Raw genomic sequence first — 17539 nt, 5'->3', positions numbered from 1 at the left:
CCTGGTTTCCATTGTGTGGTGGATGTGGGGACGTGTAGTACCTGTGCATGTTGCCTGACTTGACCTGATCTTTCAGAGGACACAGAAACAAATCTTTGATGTTCTTCAGGTGGTGGTCAACAAAGCCGCACAAATTGTCAACCAGCTAACCCGGAAGGAGGCATCGCGCCGGGCGCTGATGCAGTCGCCTCAGATGGTGGCAGCTGTGGTACGAGCCATGCAGAACACGAGCGACATGGAGACGGCACGAGCCACAGCCAGCATCCTGCACAACTTGTCCCACCAGAGAGAAGGTCTGCTGTCCATCTTCAAGTCCGGAGGCATCCCAGCCTTAGTCCGCATGCTGAGGTACGACCGCCGAGGAAAACCACAACACTGCTTTCTGACATTTAAAGCTTTGTTTTTATATGTAATAACTGTATTTATTTGGACCGTGAAACATTTGAATATTTAATATTTGATCATTTTGAAATGACACATGGGCAGACAAGAATTAAGCAAAATTTATTGCCAACAGTTGGGTCCAAAAGTATTTGGACAGTAGCAGCTTTTGTGAACACGGAACAATGGCGTTAAGGTGAAACCATCTCACTGTTCTTGTAGTGTCAACTTTCAGCTTTAATTCAAAAATATCATATTAACCATTTAGGAAATAGACATTTTTTGCACAATCCCTATGAAAACAGGGGCACAAGTGAGGGAAGCCACCAAGACACGCAGGCGCCTCTGTAATAACTTTTGATTTTTCTCCTGCACCAGAACAAACACAACGTGTCTCAACAAAGTTTGGAAAAATGTTTGTGCTTCTGTTGTGAGTGTAACTAACACACGAATGACACATTTTGACTGGTTTGGTTATTTAAATTAAGAAAATGATGTAACAGTGTCTTGCTGTTTGTTAGTAGTTAACAGTTTACTGGAGTAATGACAGCCATCATTTTGGCTTTACTCTGTCAGCTCACCTATGGAGTCTGTGCTCTTCTACGCCATCACCACGCTGCACAACCTGCTCCTGCACCAGGAGGGCGCCAAGATGGCGGTGCGTCTGGCCGACGGCCTGCAGAGGATGGTCCCGCTGCTGAAGAAGAGCAACCCCAAGTTCTTGGCCATCACGACCGACTGCCTGCAGCTGCTATCCTACGGCAATCAGGAGAGCAAGGTGAGAGGGAGGGCGCGCACACCTGTCTGTCTGTCCTGGGTGTGGTCTGTGAACGTTCAGACAAGTGGGTGTGGTTATGTTTTAAAAAAAATGAGTGTAGATTAGTGACAGGTGACCATCATAAGTAAGTAATGGAAGGAAAAAGTACACAGGGAAGGAAGAAAGTAACGGAAGGAAAAAGTACACAGGGAAGGAAGAAAGTAACGGAAGGAAAAAGTACACAGGGAAGGAAGAAAGTAACGGAAGGAAAAAGTACACAGGGAAGGAAGAAAGTAAACGGAAGGAAGAAGTAACAGGGAAGGAAGAAAGTACACAGGGAAGGAAGAAAGTAACGGAAGGAAGAAGTACACAGGGAAGGAAGAAAGTAACGGAAGGAAAAGTACACAGGGAAGGAAGAAGTAACGGAAGGAAAAAGTACACAGGGAAGGAAACGGAAGGAAAAAGTACACAGGGGAAAGTAAGAGAAAAGTACACAGGGAAGGAAGAAAGTAACGGAAGGAAAAGTACACAGGGAAGGAAGAAAGTAACGGAAGGAAAAAGTACACAGGGAAGGAAGAAAGTACACACGGAAGGAAGAAAGTACACACGGAAGGAAAAAGTACACACGGAAGGAAGAAAGTACACACGGAAGGAAGAAAGTCCACACGGAAGGAAGGAAGAAAGTCCACACGGAAGGAAGGAAGAAAGTCCACACGGAAGGAAGGAAGAAAGTCCACAGGGAAGGAAGGAAGAAAGTCCACAGGGAAGGAAGGAAGAAAGCACACAGGGAAGGAAGGAAGAAAGCACACAGGGAAGGAAGGAAGAAAGCACACAGGGAAGGAAGGAAGAAAGCACACAGGGAAGGAAGAAAGTAACGGAAGGAAAAAAGCACACAGGGAAGGAAGTCCTGTTCCGCTTTTGGTCGTGTCACTTGTTGTTTGTCTCTGCGCTTCGTCTTCCACCTTGTGAACTCGGTGGTGTTTCTTCTCTTGCAGCTCATCATTCTCGCTAACAGTGGCCCAGAGGGTTTAGTTCACATCATGAGGAGCTACAGCTACGAGAAGCTGCTGTGGACCACCAGCCGTGTCCTCAAAGTCCTCTCCGTCTGTCCCAGCAACAAACCCGCCATCGTTGAAGCTGGTATGTGCGTTTGTGTGCGTGAAGCTGCTCCTACGGGTGCTTGACGGCGCCTTGTTAGTGCCGGTGCTCCATAAAGCCACCTTGTGTTTGTGCTCAGGCGGGATGCAGGCTCTGGGGAGACACCTGACGGCCTCCAGCCCGCGTCTGATGCAGAACTGTTTGTGGACCCTCAGGAACCTGTCGGACGCGGCCACCAAACAGGTCACTACCGCTGACACCATCATTTCGGATTCTCGAGTGGAATCTGGAGCAGGTGTGGTGTTAATAATACACTCTTGGTTTTTGCAGGAAGGGATGGACGGTCTGCTGCAGGTTCTGGTGGGTCTGCTGAGCTCGGATGACCTCAACATGTTGACCTGTGCCACTGGCATCCTGTCCAACCTCACCTGCAACAATGCCCACAACAAGACTCTGGTCACCCAGAACAATGGCGTGGAGGCACTTATCCACGCCATCCTGCGTGCCAGTGAGAAGGAGGATGTCATCGAGCCCGCTGTGTGCGCGCTGCGCCACCTGACATCTCGCCACCAGCACGCCGAGATGGCACAGAACGCTGTGCGGCAGCACTACGGCATCCCCGCCATCGTCAAGCTGCTCAACCAGCCATACTATTGGCCCGTCATCAAGGTAACGCCGCTAATTAGCATGTCGGTCCTCATGGTTTGTGTTTGTCTTGCTTGGTCACATCTGTAATCTGCTTTGCCAAAGCATCTGCTTGTTTCCTGTTTGACACATTCAGAGTAAAGGTCTGCTGCTGCCTTCACAATAAAATGTGTTTTATTGTGAAACATATTCAGGAAATGTGCATCAGAGGTCACTCTATCAGCCATCAGCTGCACCAGCGTCGTGTTTGGATTTGGGCTCCGCCCCCCTGCCCCCCCAGCCTCGACGCTGGTGCAGCTGAGTTCAGCTGTAGATGGAAGAGTTGGAGGTTGAGTCCCCTGAGCAGTAACCCTGAGTTTTCTGTCTGAAGGCCGTGGTCGGTCTGATCCGTAACCTGGCGCTGTGCCCGGAGAACCAGGCTCCGCTGAGGGATGCCGGTGCGATCCCCCGCTTGGTCAACCTGCTGCTCAAAGCCCACCAGGACGCCCAGAAACGCGGCTCATCTGCCCAGCAAACATACCAGGTACGCAAACATTTACACCCTTAAACGAAAACTAAAGAAAGGTGATGACGGCGTGCACCCAAACATGAGCCGCCTTCAAGCACCGGCGGCTCCTCAGCTTGACCTCACACTGTTGCCAGGTCCACTTATCACAACCCCAATTCCAGTGAAGTTGGGACGTTGTGTAAAATGTAAATAAAACAGAATACAATGATTTTTCAAAACCTCTTCAACCTATATTCAACTGAATACACCACAAAGACAAGATATTTAATGTTCAAACTGATTAACTTTATTGTTTTTGTGCAAATATTTGCTCATTTTGAAATGGATGCCTGCAACACATTTCAAAAAAGTTGGGATGGGGCAACAAAAGACTGAGAAAGTTGATGAATTCTCAAAGAACACCTGTTTGGAAACAGGTGACAGGTGAGTGTCATGACTGGGAATAAAAAGAGCATCCCCAAAAGGCTCAGCCGTTCACAAGCAAAGATGGGGTGAGGATCAGCACTTTAACAACTGCATGAAAAAAAATAACCCAACAGTTTAAGAACAATGTTTCTCAATGTTCATTTGTAAGAAATTTAGGGATTCTATCATCTACAGTCCATAATATAATCAGAAGATTCAGAGAATCTGGAGAATGTTCTACATGTAAGCAGCAAGGCCAAAAACCAGCATGGAATGAAAAATCTTTTTGTTAAATGCAGCTGGACGTCTTGTTTTGTCCTTTGGGACTTTTGATCGTTTGTCTTCTGCTTTCGCTGTCTAATAATGTCACTGTTGATGAACTTTGAGTGTTTCCTCCACAGATGGACACAAGCTGTTGGTAACAACCTTATTACATCAGTGTTGAACACACGTGTTAGAGGAATTTCAGGATCATTTTTGGAAATGTGCTTCATTATCATGTTTCCTTTTGCCTGTTTTTGCATCCTCGTTTGACAGCGTTGGCCGTTAGCCGCTACGGTCACATTTTTACTGTGTGCTCTTTAATATCCGACACTTCCTGTTCCATCAGCAGACAAATATAACAAGTTTGCAGATTCAGAATTCCAGAAGAATTCCCACACCTTTAGGAATGAGTTAAAGATGGTCAAAATTAACCCGTTTTACATCCAGTGAAAAGCTGCGTGTGACATTAAAGGAGCTTTAAATGCTTGATCGCAAAATTCATTTTGCAAAAAAAATCAACCTTTATTTCTAAAGCACGTTTAAAATGACAGCAGTCGACCAAAGTGCTGTAAATAATTTTTAAAAAATGGGCACCAAGTTACCCCCAAATGTAAATAAATTAATTAAAAGCTGCCTCAGGCGCAGCGCATAATTAAGGTCTAACCTTCCCAACCCCCAGAGCAAGAACACAGGTGACAGTGGTAAGAAAAAACCTCCCTTTGAGGAAGAAACCTCAAGCAGACCAGACTCAAAGGGGTGACCCTCTGCTTGGGCCATGATACCAAAAGACTACAAATAAGGTAAAAATTTGTCAGCATTAAGCAACAGGAAAAACAGAAAAAATACTAAAGTGAAACAGAGATGTAATCACTTATTTAGGAAACACCAGAGAAAAGAAATAGATCATTCCTGTCCCTTTTAAAGCCTTTTTTTTTTATAATATTAAAGGGGAGACTATTCCAGAGCCTGGGGGCAGCTGCTGCAAAGGCTCTGTCACCTCTCATCTTTAATCTGGTTTTAGGCACCTCCAACAACAGTTGGTCAGAAGACCTTAAGGCTCTGGTTGGGGTGTAAGGAAAAAGAAGCTCTGAAAGATGCACTGGAGCCATTGAGGGTTTTAAAAACAATTAAAGGAAGTTTAAAATCTACATGGTAATGGACCAGAAGCCAGTGAAGAGTAGCCAAGAGCGGTGTTGTGGTTGGACTTTTTCTTTCCCAAACGAAGATGAGCAGCAGCGTTCTGAATAAGCTGGAGGCGGTTTAGAGAGGATTGATCCAAGCCACCGTACAGAGAGTTACAATAATCTAGTCTACTTGTGATGAAGGTGTGGATAACCTTCTCAAGGTCAGTCCTAGAGAAACATGGCTTGGACTTTGCTAAGAGACGGAGTTGGAAGAAACTTGTTCTAACAACAGCACTGATCTACTTATCAAATTTAAAATGGTTGTCAAAAATCACCTCAAGGTTCCTCACACAGGAGTGAATGTTGGAACCCAGGACATCAGCAGAGCAGGCTGTGGAAGAGCTCCCCCCAAACAGCATAACCTTAGTAGCAGGTAAATTTGGACATCATCGGCAAAACAGTGGAAAGATATTTGGTATTTTCGAAAGATACCGCCGAGAGGCAACATGTACAAAAAGAAAAGTATAGGACTTAGAATGGAGCCTTGAGGGACTCCACAGGTCAGTGGAGCCACATCTAAAGAAAAGTGACCCAGCTGCACAGAAAACTGAGGTAAGAACTGAACCAGGTGAGAGCAGAGCCTGTCATGCCCACACACGACGATGCAGCAGAATCACGTGGTCCACTGTGTCAAAGGCAGCTGACAAGTCTAAAAGCATCAGGATGGCAGGACTACCTGAGTCAGCAGCTAAAATCAAATCATTAAAAACTCTCAGTAAAGCGGTTTTGGTGCTATGTTTGGGTTTGAAGCCAGACTGAAACTTTTCATAAATGTCCTGCTGGGCTAAAAACAACTGCAACTGGACGTAGACCGCTCTCTCCAACACCTTAGATGAAAAGGGAAGTTGAGATATAGGCCTAAAATTAGGAAGGATGGAAGGACCACCATTTTTCTTTTTAATTAAAGGTTTCACTACAGCATGTTTAAAAGCTAAAGGCACACAGTCAGAGCTAAAGACTGGTGTTAACCAGCAACAAAATAGTGGCTCCCACTGAATCAACACCTTCTCTGAGGACACGAGGAGGAATGATATCTAAAGAACAATCTGTAGGATGCAGATGATAGAAGGACAAAGGCTTGAACTGATCGAGGGCAGCAGAGCACAGAGAAAAATCAGAGTCTGTGATGGGCCTAACACCTGAATGAGCTGGTCTATGGGCAGACACTTTTTTGTGATTTAAAAAAAAATGTGTGTAGCTGTTAGTACAAGAGAAAAGACATCACTGGGATTAATAAGTGAGTTCACGACATTGAACAGGACCTGAGGCTTATGGCTGTTATTTCTGACTAAAGTGGAGAAATAGTTTGCTTTGGCAGCTTTGACAGCTTTCTGATAAGCAAACATACAGCCATGAAGAATTTGTCGAGATACAATGGGATGCTTTTATTCATTTTCTCTCAGCGCGTCTACGTGTGTCTGAGTGCGTGCATTAACCACAGGTGTAAGCGTGGTTTAGGGCGCCTAAGAGGAGCGACATGGCCCAAGATCTCCATGCATGTGGAGTTAAAGACAGAATCTCATGAGCACTGACACCACATTTTCCATCAAGTGCACACAAAAAAAGAAGAATCATTAAAAACAGCAGAAAACTTTGTGGCAGTTGAAGGGTTAATAACATATCGCAGGTACGGGGTGGGGGGGGCAGGTGGTTTATCCGCTGAACACGGAAAGTGTCAAAGTGAACAGCACAGGGAGATAATCGGAAATACAGAGTTGCACAGATTTCCTTAATAGAGACAGATACAACACAAGATCTAAACTCTGCCCCTTTTCATGAGTCGGGCCAGAAACACACTGAATAAAATTAAAGGACTCAATCAGCTTTAAAAAGTTCTTGACCAGAGGACGGGATTCACAGCAGCCATGGATACTAAAATCACCAGAGAATAAAATATGATAGTATTTCATCACAATCCCGGACAGAAAGTCCACAAACCCATTTATAAAGTCCTTATTATATTTCGGTGGACAGTAAATGACAACGCAAAGGACAGGAAATGACAGATTCAGTTCAAAAAGCTGTAGCTCAAAGCTGTTGTGACTCGTCGCAGGCTGGAACAAACGGCACTGAAGTTCAGATTTAAACATAGAAGCTACATCGCCGCCACCACCCGTGAAGTGGGGTGAGCTAAAGAACGAACAGTCTGAAGGAAGGAGTTCAGAAAACAGCGTGGATCAGCATGGATCCACGTCTCCGTCACACACCATATTCCTTTCCTTCCTTTACTTCCATGTATTTTATGTATCTTATTTTTGTTTTATTCGTGTGTTTGTATGACTGTTTTATGACTTTTTTTTTTTTGTCTTTTTTGTGCTTGTGAGCCGAAGACAATTTTCCACATCAGTGGACAATAAAGAATTATTCTATTCTATGATATCCAGTTGATTTAAACACTCAAAGTGCTGCAAGTTACTAAACTGTTGGAGACCCAAAACATGATACTTCTGATTTCTCTTGAAGTTTTCTTTTGGAGGGGAAGAATGAGTGGTTGACCTTTGACCCTTTGGGTGGTTGATGCAGACCGTGGGTTCGTGTGGTCTGGCAGGTTAGTTGTGGGTCTGCTGACGTGTGTTTGTGGTCAGGATGGCGTGAGGATGGAGGAGATTGTGGAAGGCTGCACGGGAGCGCTGCACATCCTAGGCCCGAGATCCCGCCAACAGGACGGACATCGCCGACCTGCAGACCATCCCGCTGTTTGTTCAGGTAACAGCTGAAGCGTGTCTGCTAGCGTTGAGCGTGAGGGCATGCTGATAGTTACCGCCCACTGTTTGTCCTCCCCAGCTGCTGTACTCGCCCGTGGACAATGTGAAGCGCGTGGCCGCCGGCGTCCTGTGTGAGCTGGCGCTGGACAAACACTCGGCAGAGCTGATTGATGCTGAGGGGGCGTCGGCTCCGCTGATGGAGCTGCTACACTCCAATAACGAGGGCATCGGTAGGTCACTGCTTAGTTAGCGGTTAACTGGCTGAGACCAGTGTTTGTTTTTGTTTGTTTGTTCTGATTGTGTTGTTGTTGTTGTCTTCTTCTTTTTCAGCTACGTACGCTGCAGCTGTGCTTTTCCGGATCTCTGAGGATAAGAACTCTGACTACAAGAAGCGCGTGTCGGTGGAGCTCACGCACTCGCTGTTCAAAAACGACCCCGCTGCCTGGGAGATGGTGAGTGGGTGGCGCCCTCTGCTGGCGGGAACAGGACATCTCCATATTACAAATTTATTTCATTGAACAAAGTTTAAATCCAGACAATTATGGTTTCTGTGGGAAGGAGTTGGTGTTGTTTTGACCTTTGGCCTCTCTGACCTCTGCAGGCTCACAACACCCTCCCCATGGACCAACCGTATGCAGACGGTGAGTAACGTGCACACACGCCACATTCCTGCCTGCCGGCTGCTGCCGCCACAGTGACGGCGGCAGTCTTATGTTAATAATGTCTCCGATGTCCAACATTAAATCAGGCGGGAGGACAAACACCGACGCAGAAATCCGTCTTGAGCACAAAAGTCCAAATGTGGAGCTTCAGGGCCTCTGCTTTAAATCAGGGTCAGTCTTGGCCGACTCGGATGAGGAGTTTTTGTTTTGTTTTCTTTTTGGTACTTTGTTAAATGACAGTAACGTTCTTTTGATGTTTTGGTGCCGTGAGTGTAATGAACAGTTTCCCAGTCAAGTTAAATACAGTTTCTCTGCCTTTGTTCTACAAAAAAATAAAAACAAACAAACAAAAAACACTTGTTGAAACTTGAGCCTGTTCTAATAATTTACTAGCATGTCCTTTTTTTTTTCTTTTTCTTTTTTTTTTTTTTGTCCAACACTTACACGCACAGAGACACTGCGTGTCTGATCCAGAAAGTCATTTTGAGTTATAGAATAATTCAGACTTTGTCCAAATTAACTTTTTCCTTTTTTTACGGGAACAGGCTTCAGAGTCGCTACAGCGGATTTTTTGCTTGCATCTTGTGTCACACTGTTTTATGTGTCTCAGAGCTGGACACCGGCTTCCAGGGAGGCTACAGCGGCTACGGCGGAGAAATTGACGGAATGGAACCAAACATGATGCCCGAAGATTATATGGGACCTGCATACCCGGAATATTAAAGGTCAGAAATGTGACATTCCAGCATGTGTACAGAATCCACCGAACACTGAGAATTCTGAGGTTTTTTTATCTTAAACATGAAGCTGAAATCTATGGAAGCCCATTTGTGCCACTTAAAAAAAGTTTTTTTGATTAATTGCAAGATAGTATCTCACAATTCTGACTTAGTATCTCACAATTCTGAGTTACTATTACATGGAATGATAACCATTGTTTTGTGTACATTTTTATATAATAATAATAATTCTGATGATTAGGATACTCTGAATAAATTAATATATTATATACAGACATAATACATATACAGACAATGGGAATGGACGCTAATTTCAACAGGGTCCTCAAACGTTCCACAGTGATTCAAGCTGCATATTCATTTATAATGTCAATGAATAAAATTAAAATCATTTAAACAAATAAACACTAAAACAAACACCATCGTGTGATGAAACATCATAAAATAAACATAATATCAGACGCTTCGTTCCTACTGAACAAAACCAGCCAATTAGTGCTCGTAAATATGAACATATTCTGTTCACTCCCACATATCTGGAGACGTGAGATAGAATAAGGATCATATTGATTTGTGTACGTTTTTGTTGCGCAAACTGTATATCTGTGCTGTTAAATGTGAGTTTAAAGGCAACAAGGTTCAAATGTACGTTCCCGCGAAGGGGGTGCTTTTCACGGCGGGGTGCTGAATTCGGCACAACACGTCTCAAGCGATGCCTTGCTCATAAATCTACGCCACCACCATCCATGAGTCTTCTTAACAACAGACGGACAGTTTCTCTGTCCATGGTTATGCCAGCCATCCAGCACTTCTGGTGCATCCATCTGTATCCGTGTTGTTGACCCGACGTCTGTAGCTGCTGATGGATGAACTCCGCCACCTCGACAACATCCATTTTATTTCGCCTGCACCAGAGATGGTTCCTTGCCAAAGTTCTTTGTAAAGTTCAGAGGCTTATTTCAATGTCATCCTCCTCATGTAATAGTGTCCGAATCTCACTGTTTGTGAAACCACACCGAAAATAGCTTTCAATGATCGAATGGAATGTCCATGTAGGGGCAATGCATTTCATAACATAAAGTATCTCAGAATTGTGAGATAATAAGTCAGAATTTTGAGATAAGTCAGAATTGTGAGATACTATCTCGCAATTAATCAAAAAACTTTTTTCAAGTGGCGCAAACGGGCTTCCATAGAAAACATACTTGGTGTGAAATGACTGCTGATATGTTTGTTTGTTTCAGAGGAGGAGGAGGGGTTCAGTGGGAACGTGGGTGAAGGGATGAAACAGGATGCAGAAGAGGAGAAACCAGTTGGATGTCATATTTGCAGTTAGCGTGTGCGGGACTCGGCATCTTAATGGGGCTCTTGTTTGTTTGGTTTTTTTGGCTTAATTTTGATGATAACAAGGATGTTTGGAGATTTTTAGTGTGTGTGTGTGTGTGTTTACACTTTTGGGTGGGTTTTTTATGCCAAAGAGATTTTATTTTATCGTGATAATCATGTAGATTTCGTCTTCTTTTTGTACAAAAAAGAGAAAATAATAATAATAAAAAGTAACATAGTTGAAAACACTGCCACCGGTGGCTCGACGTGCACGCTGCATGCACACGCTGCTCTGTCTTTAACGTCACCATTTTTTTAATGCTGTAGTTTTGATGATTCTTTCGCCTTTTTTCCGCCGCGTCCCAGCAACATCACAGGGTTTTGTTTTTTTTTCTTATCTGGTTAGAAAATTGCTTAACTTTTATATTAATTGAAGCTCAATAACATCTGTTTTTATGAGATATTTGTCATGTTTTATAAATTATTCAGTGAGAAAAGTTCAGATCTCTGGCCAAAATATTAACGTAGATGTGGTAGAATTTTATTATAAACACATTAAGTATTTTATGTGATTCTAATAAAGCAGTTTTATGGGTTTTTTTTCTCCAATTATTAGTGAACATCTTATATTCTTGTTATTGGGGACAGCCCACAGCTAGACCAAACTACTGACAGGGAATGTCTTTCTACAAGAAAAGTTTTTACTGAAATTTTGTTAAATAAAAAGTTATATTAAACATACATGTCTATTAATTTTTTTTTATTATTGTTCTTTTTAAATTGGTCTCCATAACTGTTGTATAAGAATGAACCATTTTCACTTTGGTCTTTGATTTAATTCTGAAAAAAACTGCAGTTTTATACAGTCAATCTATTAGATGATGTAAAAGACATCATTAGTGATGGAGGACACAGCTGTTGAATTTGTTGCCACGGTAACAGACGTGACTCACAGACGACCCTGAAGTTCTAACGTTTGTTATGAAGTAAACTGACCGAGCAGAAAACTGCAGTTCTGATCTTCTGCAGACTGATGTTTCCTGAGAAGGTCTTTGCAGCTGTTTGTCCTCAGATGTGATTTACATCACGCAGCGAGAAGCTCTCACTGTTGGAGCTCAGCGCCTCTCTGCTGTTAGCCGCACGCGCTTCCTGCTGCTGGCATGTGAAGGCGGGTCATGTCTGTGAACTTCTTGAGCTCTAATTCTGTATTTAGATGGATTTTGTCAGACATGAATATGACACAATGAATATGATGGACACAGAGGACTTGTCACCTTTTATTTTATCTATGAATTAAATTTTTCTGCACATTTTGTTTTTCTTGTCTTAAATGTAATTTGATGAACTGAACACGTTAGAGACTCGTTTGTGCAAAACCATTTTTCCAGCGTTCTTTTCATTGTGGATGAAAGTAATAATAAAGTGCTGCATGAGAGTCCAGTTGGGAAAAAGTTGATCCGGTGAGAGAAGCTCAGTCTGGTTGATGTGGTCTCTGACGTAACTCGGGACAAAGTGGATTCAGGACTTGTGGACCCTGGATGGGTGGGCGGAGTCTCCTTGGTCTCAGATCACATTGTCAAACAGGTGCATCGATTGCATGATGTTCTCGTCCTGTGCAAGGAGAACAAACAGAATCAGCACAAATCTCAGTTTGGAAACTACAAGAAAACTGCATTTGAATGTGAATCCAGCAGCCAAAATCCTGTTTGAACTCGTTAGACTTTTTCTAATCTATGAGCAGCAGTTTGTCCACATGACGAGTCTCAGCTCACTTGACTCTTAATTAAAAAAATAATCAGAACAAACATATTTCTCTGGTAGTTTTGATTCCATCTTGTCTGGTTTTTGGTGCAGAATTTTGTAATTTTGAAGGTCACTGAGGTTGGCAAAGAATTGTTCCTGAAACGGACCAATCAGTTTGAACTTCACATCAGCCGCTGGAGAGTCAAACCAACTGTTGGTGCAACTGGACCAAGTCAGGTTTCAGTTCAGAACTTTGTGCATCTGATCCAAAACTTTCTGAGCTTCCAGTGATGAAGAGCCACAGAGACAGAAGACGTGATGGGACCAGGAGGCAACGCCGCCATCACCTCACTGGTCCACCTGCAACAAGTCGGTGCAAAGTTCTAGGATGTTGAAGTTGGAGGAACCAGTTTGTTTATCTGGTTCTGTGGCGTTTGTGTGCCTTATTGTTGCCATGGAAACACCTGGTTTTAACCAAGAGAGAGAGAGGAAAAAAAAACAGCTTTCCACAGGTGAGCAACTTTTTGTTTCTTTTTTCATGAAACTGGAAGACAAACTCCAGCAGCGTGAACAGGGTCACTGGTGATCGTGACGCTGACGGTAAGCAAACAGCAACATGCTGCAAAAATGGTCTGTCTGGATTATTCTGAACTTTACAGTCTGTTGCATTCAGGATCCACAAAGACCACAGCATCGTCCACACAGGCAGGGTCAGTAAAACCTCACTCCAGTCACAGCTTTCCACAACTCAATCCCAAGAACTGAACAGTGCAGGAACAAGAAAACATCCCTGAGGAACACCAAAACTGAGTGGGTGGAAAGCTCAGCATCTCTGCCTCTGTATAACACTCTCAATATCCATCCAGGCTGGGATCTGATGTCCAACAACTTGGAAATCCCATGGATTCTCAGGATGTCCCAGGGAGCCGTCCAACCAACTGAATCAAACGTTTTGTGAAGGCGCAATGCTGCAGAGAAGCTCTGCTGGTGCTCACGCCTGCGGCCATGGAGTAAATACTCGCAGAGTGAGGATGTTTCCCAGCACACAGAGAGCAGCGCAATACTACTGGAGTTGTATTTATGGTAGATAATTATTCAATCTAAACCTGATATCACTTTAAAATGTGGTTCTAAAAAGGATGGAGGGAACCTTCTGGCATGTTTCTAGGAACTCTTCGATGGTGACCACGCCATCTTTATTCTTGCCCATTTTCTGGAAAATGAAAAATCACAAACGTTTACAACTATTTCAACACAAACTGAAAAATTCACCACCAGCAGAGTTTAGATAAATGAGGCTTGGATGGAAAGTTTTGAGCCTATGGCACCAGATCAAAGGAACTTAAGCAGTTGTTTCACTTGCTAAGATGAACAACCGGCTGGTTTTTTTTAGGTTCGCCACATTGGACCTTTGATACAGAGTGTTAAAAGTTGGAGGGAGGACAAGTTGAGGAAAATAGACAAAAGTAATGATTGTGCTGTCATCAAGGATTAACTTCCACACAGTTGGTGTTCATGTGCTCGGGACATCAGGAGATGATGTTCATTTGTGAGAAGGTCAGCAGCAGAATTTAAGAGGGGGCCTAACTGCCAGAGAATAAAACTCATCCAAACTCACCAAGACCTGCAGTCCAGCTAAGACAGACACACATGGAGGACATGGTGTCCTGTGCAGGAAGGACTGGGAACCTTCAGGTGGACATGTGGAATTTGTTGGACTTTTATGGTATCAAGCTGTGGTGTTTAATTTACTTCTGCATTTTGTTTCTGGGCCCAACTGTTCTCACCTGTGAAGAAGGTCCAGGTGCCTCATGTACAAAGGCTGCGTACGCACAAAAATGTGGCATCCGTCCGTCTCCACGCTAACGTTCAGATATATCAAAAGTGAAATGAGCGTGGAAATGTGCGGTGCGTCATGCCAAGTTCATGGCTGGCGTGCGAACATTTCTACAGCTATTGTTCCTCTGCCCACACGTAGAGGTGATGCTGGGAACCGTTAATCGTGTGAAAACATGAAGTCATCAGAGTGATGAGGAACATCAGAGACACACTGATGAACAATTAACACACCCACATGTTTGCAGTTATATGGGTGGATATAAAAGCACGCGCACAGTGATGAGGAAACTGGCACTAACAGTGGCTGCGTTAACGTTGTTAGAGGACCTTACAAATGGTGCAATCCAACATGAGCAAGCATTCAGGGAACACGAGGATTTACTTCCAAATGATGATAATTGGCTCATAAGCTGATTTCCTTTACCAAGGCCACTGTTACTGGAGTTGCGTGCAGAACTGCGGTCGGCCCAGAGTGCAACACGGCGAGGAGCCAGGAGGTTGCCTGTGCCCACACAGGCGCTGACCACACTGGGCGTCCTGGCAACAGGGGGAGCTGGCTGATCGGTCAGGAGTGTGACAGTCAACCTTGAGCCATGGTTGGGGAGGTGATGATCTAGTGGTTAAGCGTTGGGCTTGAGACCAGAAGATCCTCAGTTCAAATCCCAGCCTGACTGGAAAATCACTAAGGGCCCTTGGGCAAGGTCTTTAATCCCCTATTGCTCCCGGTGTGTAGTTTGTACCTTGTATGGCAGCACCCTCACATCTGGGTGAATGTGAGCCAATATTATAAAGCACTTTGAGCGTTTGATGCAGATGGAAAAGCGCGATATAAATGCAGTCCATTTACCATTTAGCCATGGCAGCTGTATGGCGCGCAATCATCCAAATGTCATCCAGGTACACCACATTCCAACAGTAAAGCACAATTTGCAGTGAGAGCCGGTTTCCCAAATGTGATCGGAGTTATTGACTGCACACATATTGATATAAAGGTGCCGTCACATGAAGAAATTGTTTTTGTTCATCGGAAACATTTTCATTCCATCAGTGTTCAAATCATATGTGATGCACAAATGCATTGGGAACAGGCTGGAGGCTGCACGGTGCGTGATGGGTGGGTGCATGGCAAAATAGTTTTTTGTGTGTGTAATTGTTCCAAATGAAAACCAGTGTTGGCACATTTGGTCATGTGCACATTCAAATAAGTTTTTTTGTTATTATTATTAATGTGTTTTTTGTTTTCTTGACGGTGAAACTAGAGCTGCAGAGCTTCTTAACAGCCCATCAGTTTGAAAACAACTGCACTAGAGTATCACCTCTCCCATTCTAATCATTAATCTTGTTTTCCACTTTTTAGATCCAATCCAATCCAGTTTATTTATAGCGCACATTTAAAAACAACAAAGTTGACCAAAGCGCTGTACAATGACATAAAATAAATAAATAGATTGGCAACAATAAAAGTTTTTTAAAACAATAAAATCATCAACCCTCTAGTCAAAAGCGAAAGAAAACAAATATGTTTTAAGACAAGATTTAAAAACTAGAGGTGACTCCGCCTGCCTGATACAGAGAGGCAGGTCATTCCACAATCTGGGACCAACAACAGAAAAAGCTAGATTAGTCACATTATTTCCTAGTTTTTCCCCTTTTGTTTAGTTCACGTTACTTGCTGTTTGTCTTGAGCACATCACGGTTGCACTGTTGGTTTTTCTGTCACTTATACACTCAACAAAATATAAACATAACACTTTTGGTTTTGCTCCCATTTTGTATGAGATGAACTCAAAGATCTAAAACTTTTTCCACATACACAATATCACCATTTCCCTCAAATATTGTTCACAAACCAGTCTAAATCTGTGATAGTGAGCACTTCTCCTTTGCTGAGATAATCCATCCCACCTCACAGGTGTGCCATATCAAGATGCTGATTAGACACCATGATTAGTGCACAGGTGTGCCTTAGACTGCCCACAATAAAAGGCCACTCTGAAAGGTGCAGTTTTATCACACAGCACAATGCCACAGATGTCGCAAGATTTGAGGGAGCGTGCAATTGGCATGCTGACAGCAGGAATGTCAACCAGAGCTGTTGCTCGTGTATTGAATGTTCATTTCTCTACCATAAGCCGTCTCCAAAGGCGTTTCAGAGAATTTGGCAGTACATCCAAGAGAGTAAACTGAGCGACCTTATGTCAAAAACTGATTTATGGCCCTGTCAGCCAATCAGAATCGACTATGTCACCAAGCCCCGCCCCCTTATGACATCACAGCCAAATCAGAATCGACTACGTCACTATGCCCCGCCCCTAAGCCCCACCCAACATGCCCCGCCCCCTCATGACGTCACAGCCAATCAGAATCGACTACGTCACTATGTCCCGACCCTACACCCCGCCCCTTATGACATCACAGCCAATCAGAATCAACTATGTCACTATGTCCCACCCCTAGCCCCGCCTCCAAGTTCCGCCCCTAGCACCTCCCCTAACCCCGCCCCAAGCTCTGCCTCCAAGTCCCGCCTCCAAGCCCTACCTCCCCTCCCACCCGGTCTAATATTTTAATGTCCTTTAATTTCATGAATTAAAGAACGATTAAAAAAATACCTAGATCTTTTTTTAATGTATTAATTAAAGAATTAACTAATTCTGAAATAATTAAACATAAATCAGTGTCTAATATTTAATACCCCTTTGATATTTTTTAATTCTTAAATTAAAGCGCGTCCTTTTATGGTTTTTAATTCCTCAATTAAAGAAGGATTTAAAAAAATACCCGTATCTTTTACACAATTATGGGAGGTTTTCTTCAATTTACTGATTAAACACGAATATTTTAATACCCCTTTAATATTTTTTAATTCTTAAATTAATGCGTCTCCTTTTCTGTTTTTTAATTCTTAAATTAAAGAAGGGTTAAAAATAACCGTCTCTCGGCTGTAACGGCTGTAAGTCTTTGCAGCAAGACGGTCAAATACCCACGCATAGAGCTCCTCATGGAAACATGACCCCACAGCTGTAATACCTGTTGCAGATGCTGCTGTGTGTGTGTGTGTGCGTGCGTGTGTGTGTGTGCGAGAGAGTTGACCATACAATTTAATGTCAAAATGACTGCTGTGAATAGGTCAATTGGAGAAGAAGAGGCTTACTTTTGAATGAAATCAAGTGTGCTGGCAGCCTCCTCTTGGTACTGTAGTACACTGAAATTACAGTGTCACAGTTACACGCTCTGTCCCATCTGAAATATGAAATTGGAGTTATTTCAGAAAGCATCTTGAAA

The 17539-nt window shown here is 43.4% G+C and overlaps 2 protein-coding genes across 2 annotated transcripts in view; one reads left to right on the top strand and one right to left on the bottom strand.

The window, feature by feature from the left end:
* LOC117525696 (junction plakoglobin-like) overlaps positions 1 to 11228 on the top strand; it is a 38201-nt gene extending 26973 nt beyond the window's left edge. Inside the window, 13 exon segments of the mRNA XM_034187624.1 lie at positions 110 to 348; positions 958 to 1159; positions 2134 to 2278; positions 2376 to 2479; positions 2567 to 2905; positions 3252 to 3404; positions 7828 to 7884; positions 7886 to 7948; positions 8027 to 8177; positions 8278 to 8399; positions 8549 to 8588; positions 9220 to 9334; positions 10594 to 11228. Coding sequence (XP_034043515.1) covers positions 110 to 348; positions 958 to 1159; positions 2134 to 2278; positions 2376 to 2479; positions 2567 to 2905; positions 3252 to 3404; positions 7828 to 7884; positions 7886 to 7948; positions 8027 to 8177; positions 8278 to 8399; positions 8549 to 8588; positions 9220 to 9332 — 1728 coding nt within the window. The 3' untranslated portion in view covers positions 9333 to 9334; positions 10594 to 11228.
* A 32-nt stretch (positions 11229 to 11260) lies between these two features.
* LOC117526684 (Kv channel-interacting protein 2-like) overlaps positions 11261 to 17539 on the bottom strand; it is a 63919-nt gene continuing 57640 nt past the window's right edge. Inside the window, exons 6-7 of the mRNA XM_034188736.1 lie at positions 13569 to 13631; positions 11261 to 12286 (exon numbers count right to left, since the gene is read on the bottom strand). Coding sequence (XP_034044627.1) covers positions 12239 to 12286; positions 13569 to 13631 — 111 coding nt within the window. The 3' untranslated portion in view covers positions 11261 to 12238. The remainder of the gene's footprint in view (positions 12287 to 13568; positions 13632 to 17539) is intronic.

This window comes from Thalassophryne amazonica, chromosome 15 (genome assembly GCF_902500255.1).
Source record: "Thalassophryne amazonica chromosome 15, fThaAma1.1, whole genome shotgun sequence".
Classification (NCBI taxonomy): domain Eukaryota; kingdom Metazoa; phylum Chordata; class Actinopteri; order Batrachoidiformes; family Batrachoididae; genus Thalassophryne; species Thalassophryne amazonica.
The sequence above is the reverse complement of the archived record's forward strand: the minus strand, read 5'-3'. Positions and strand labels throughout refer to the sequence as shown.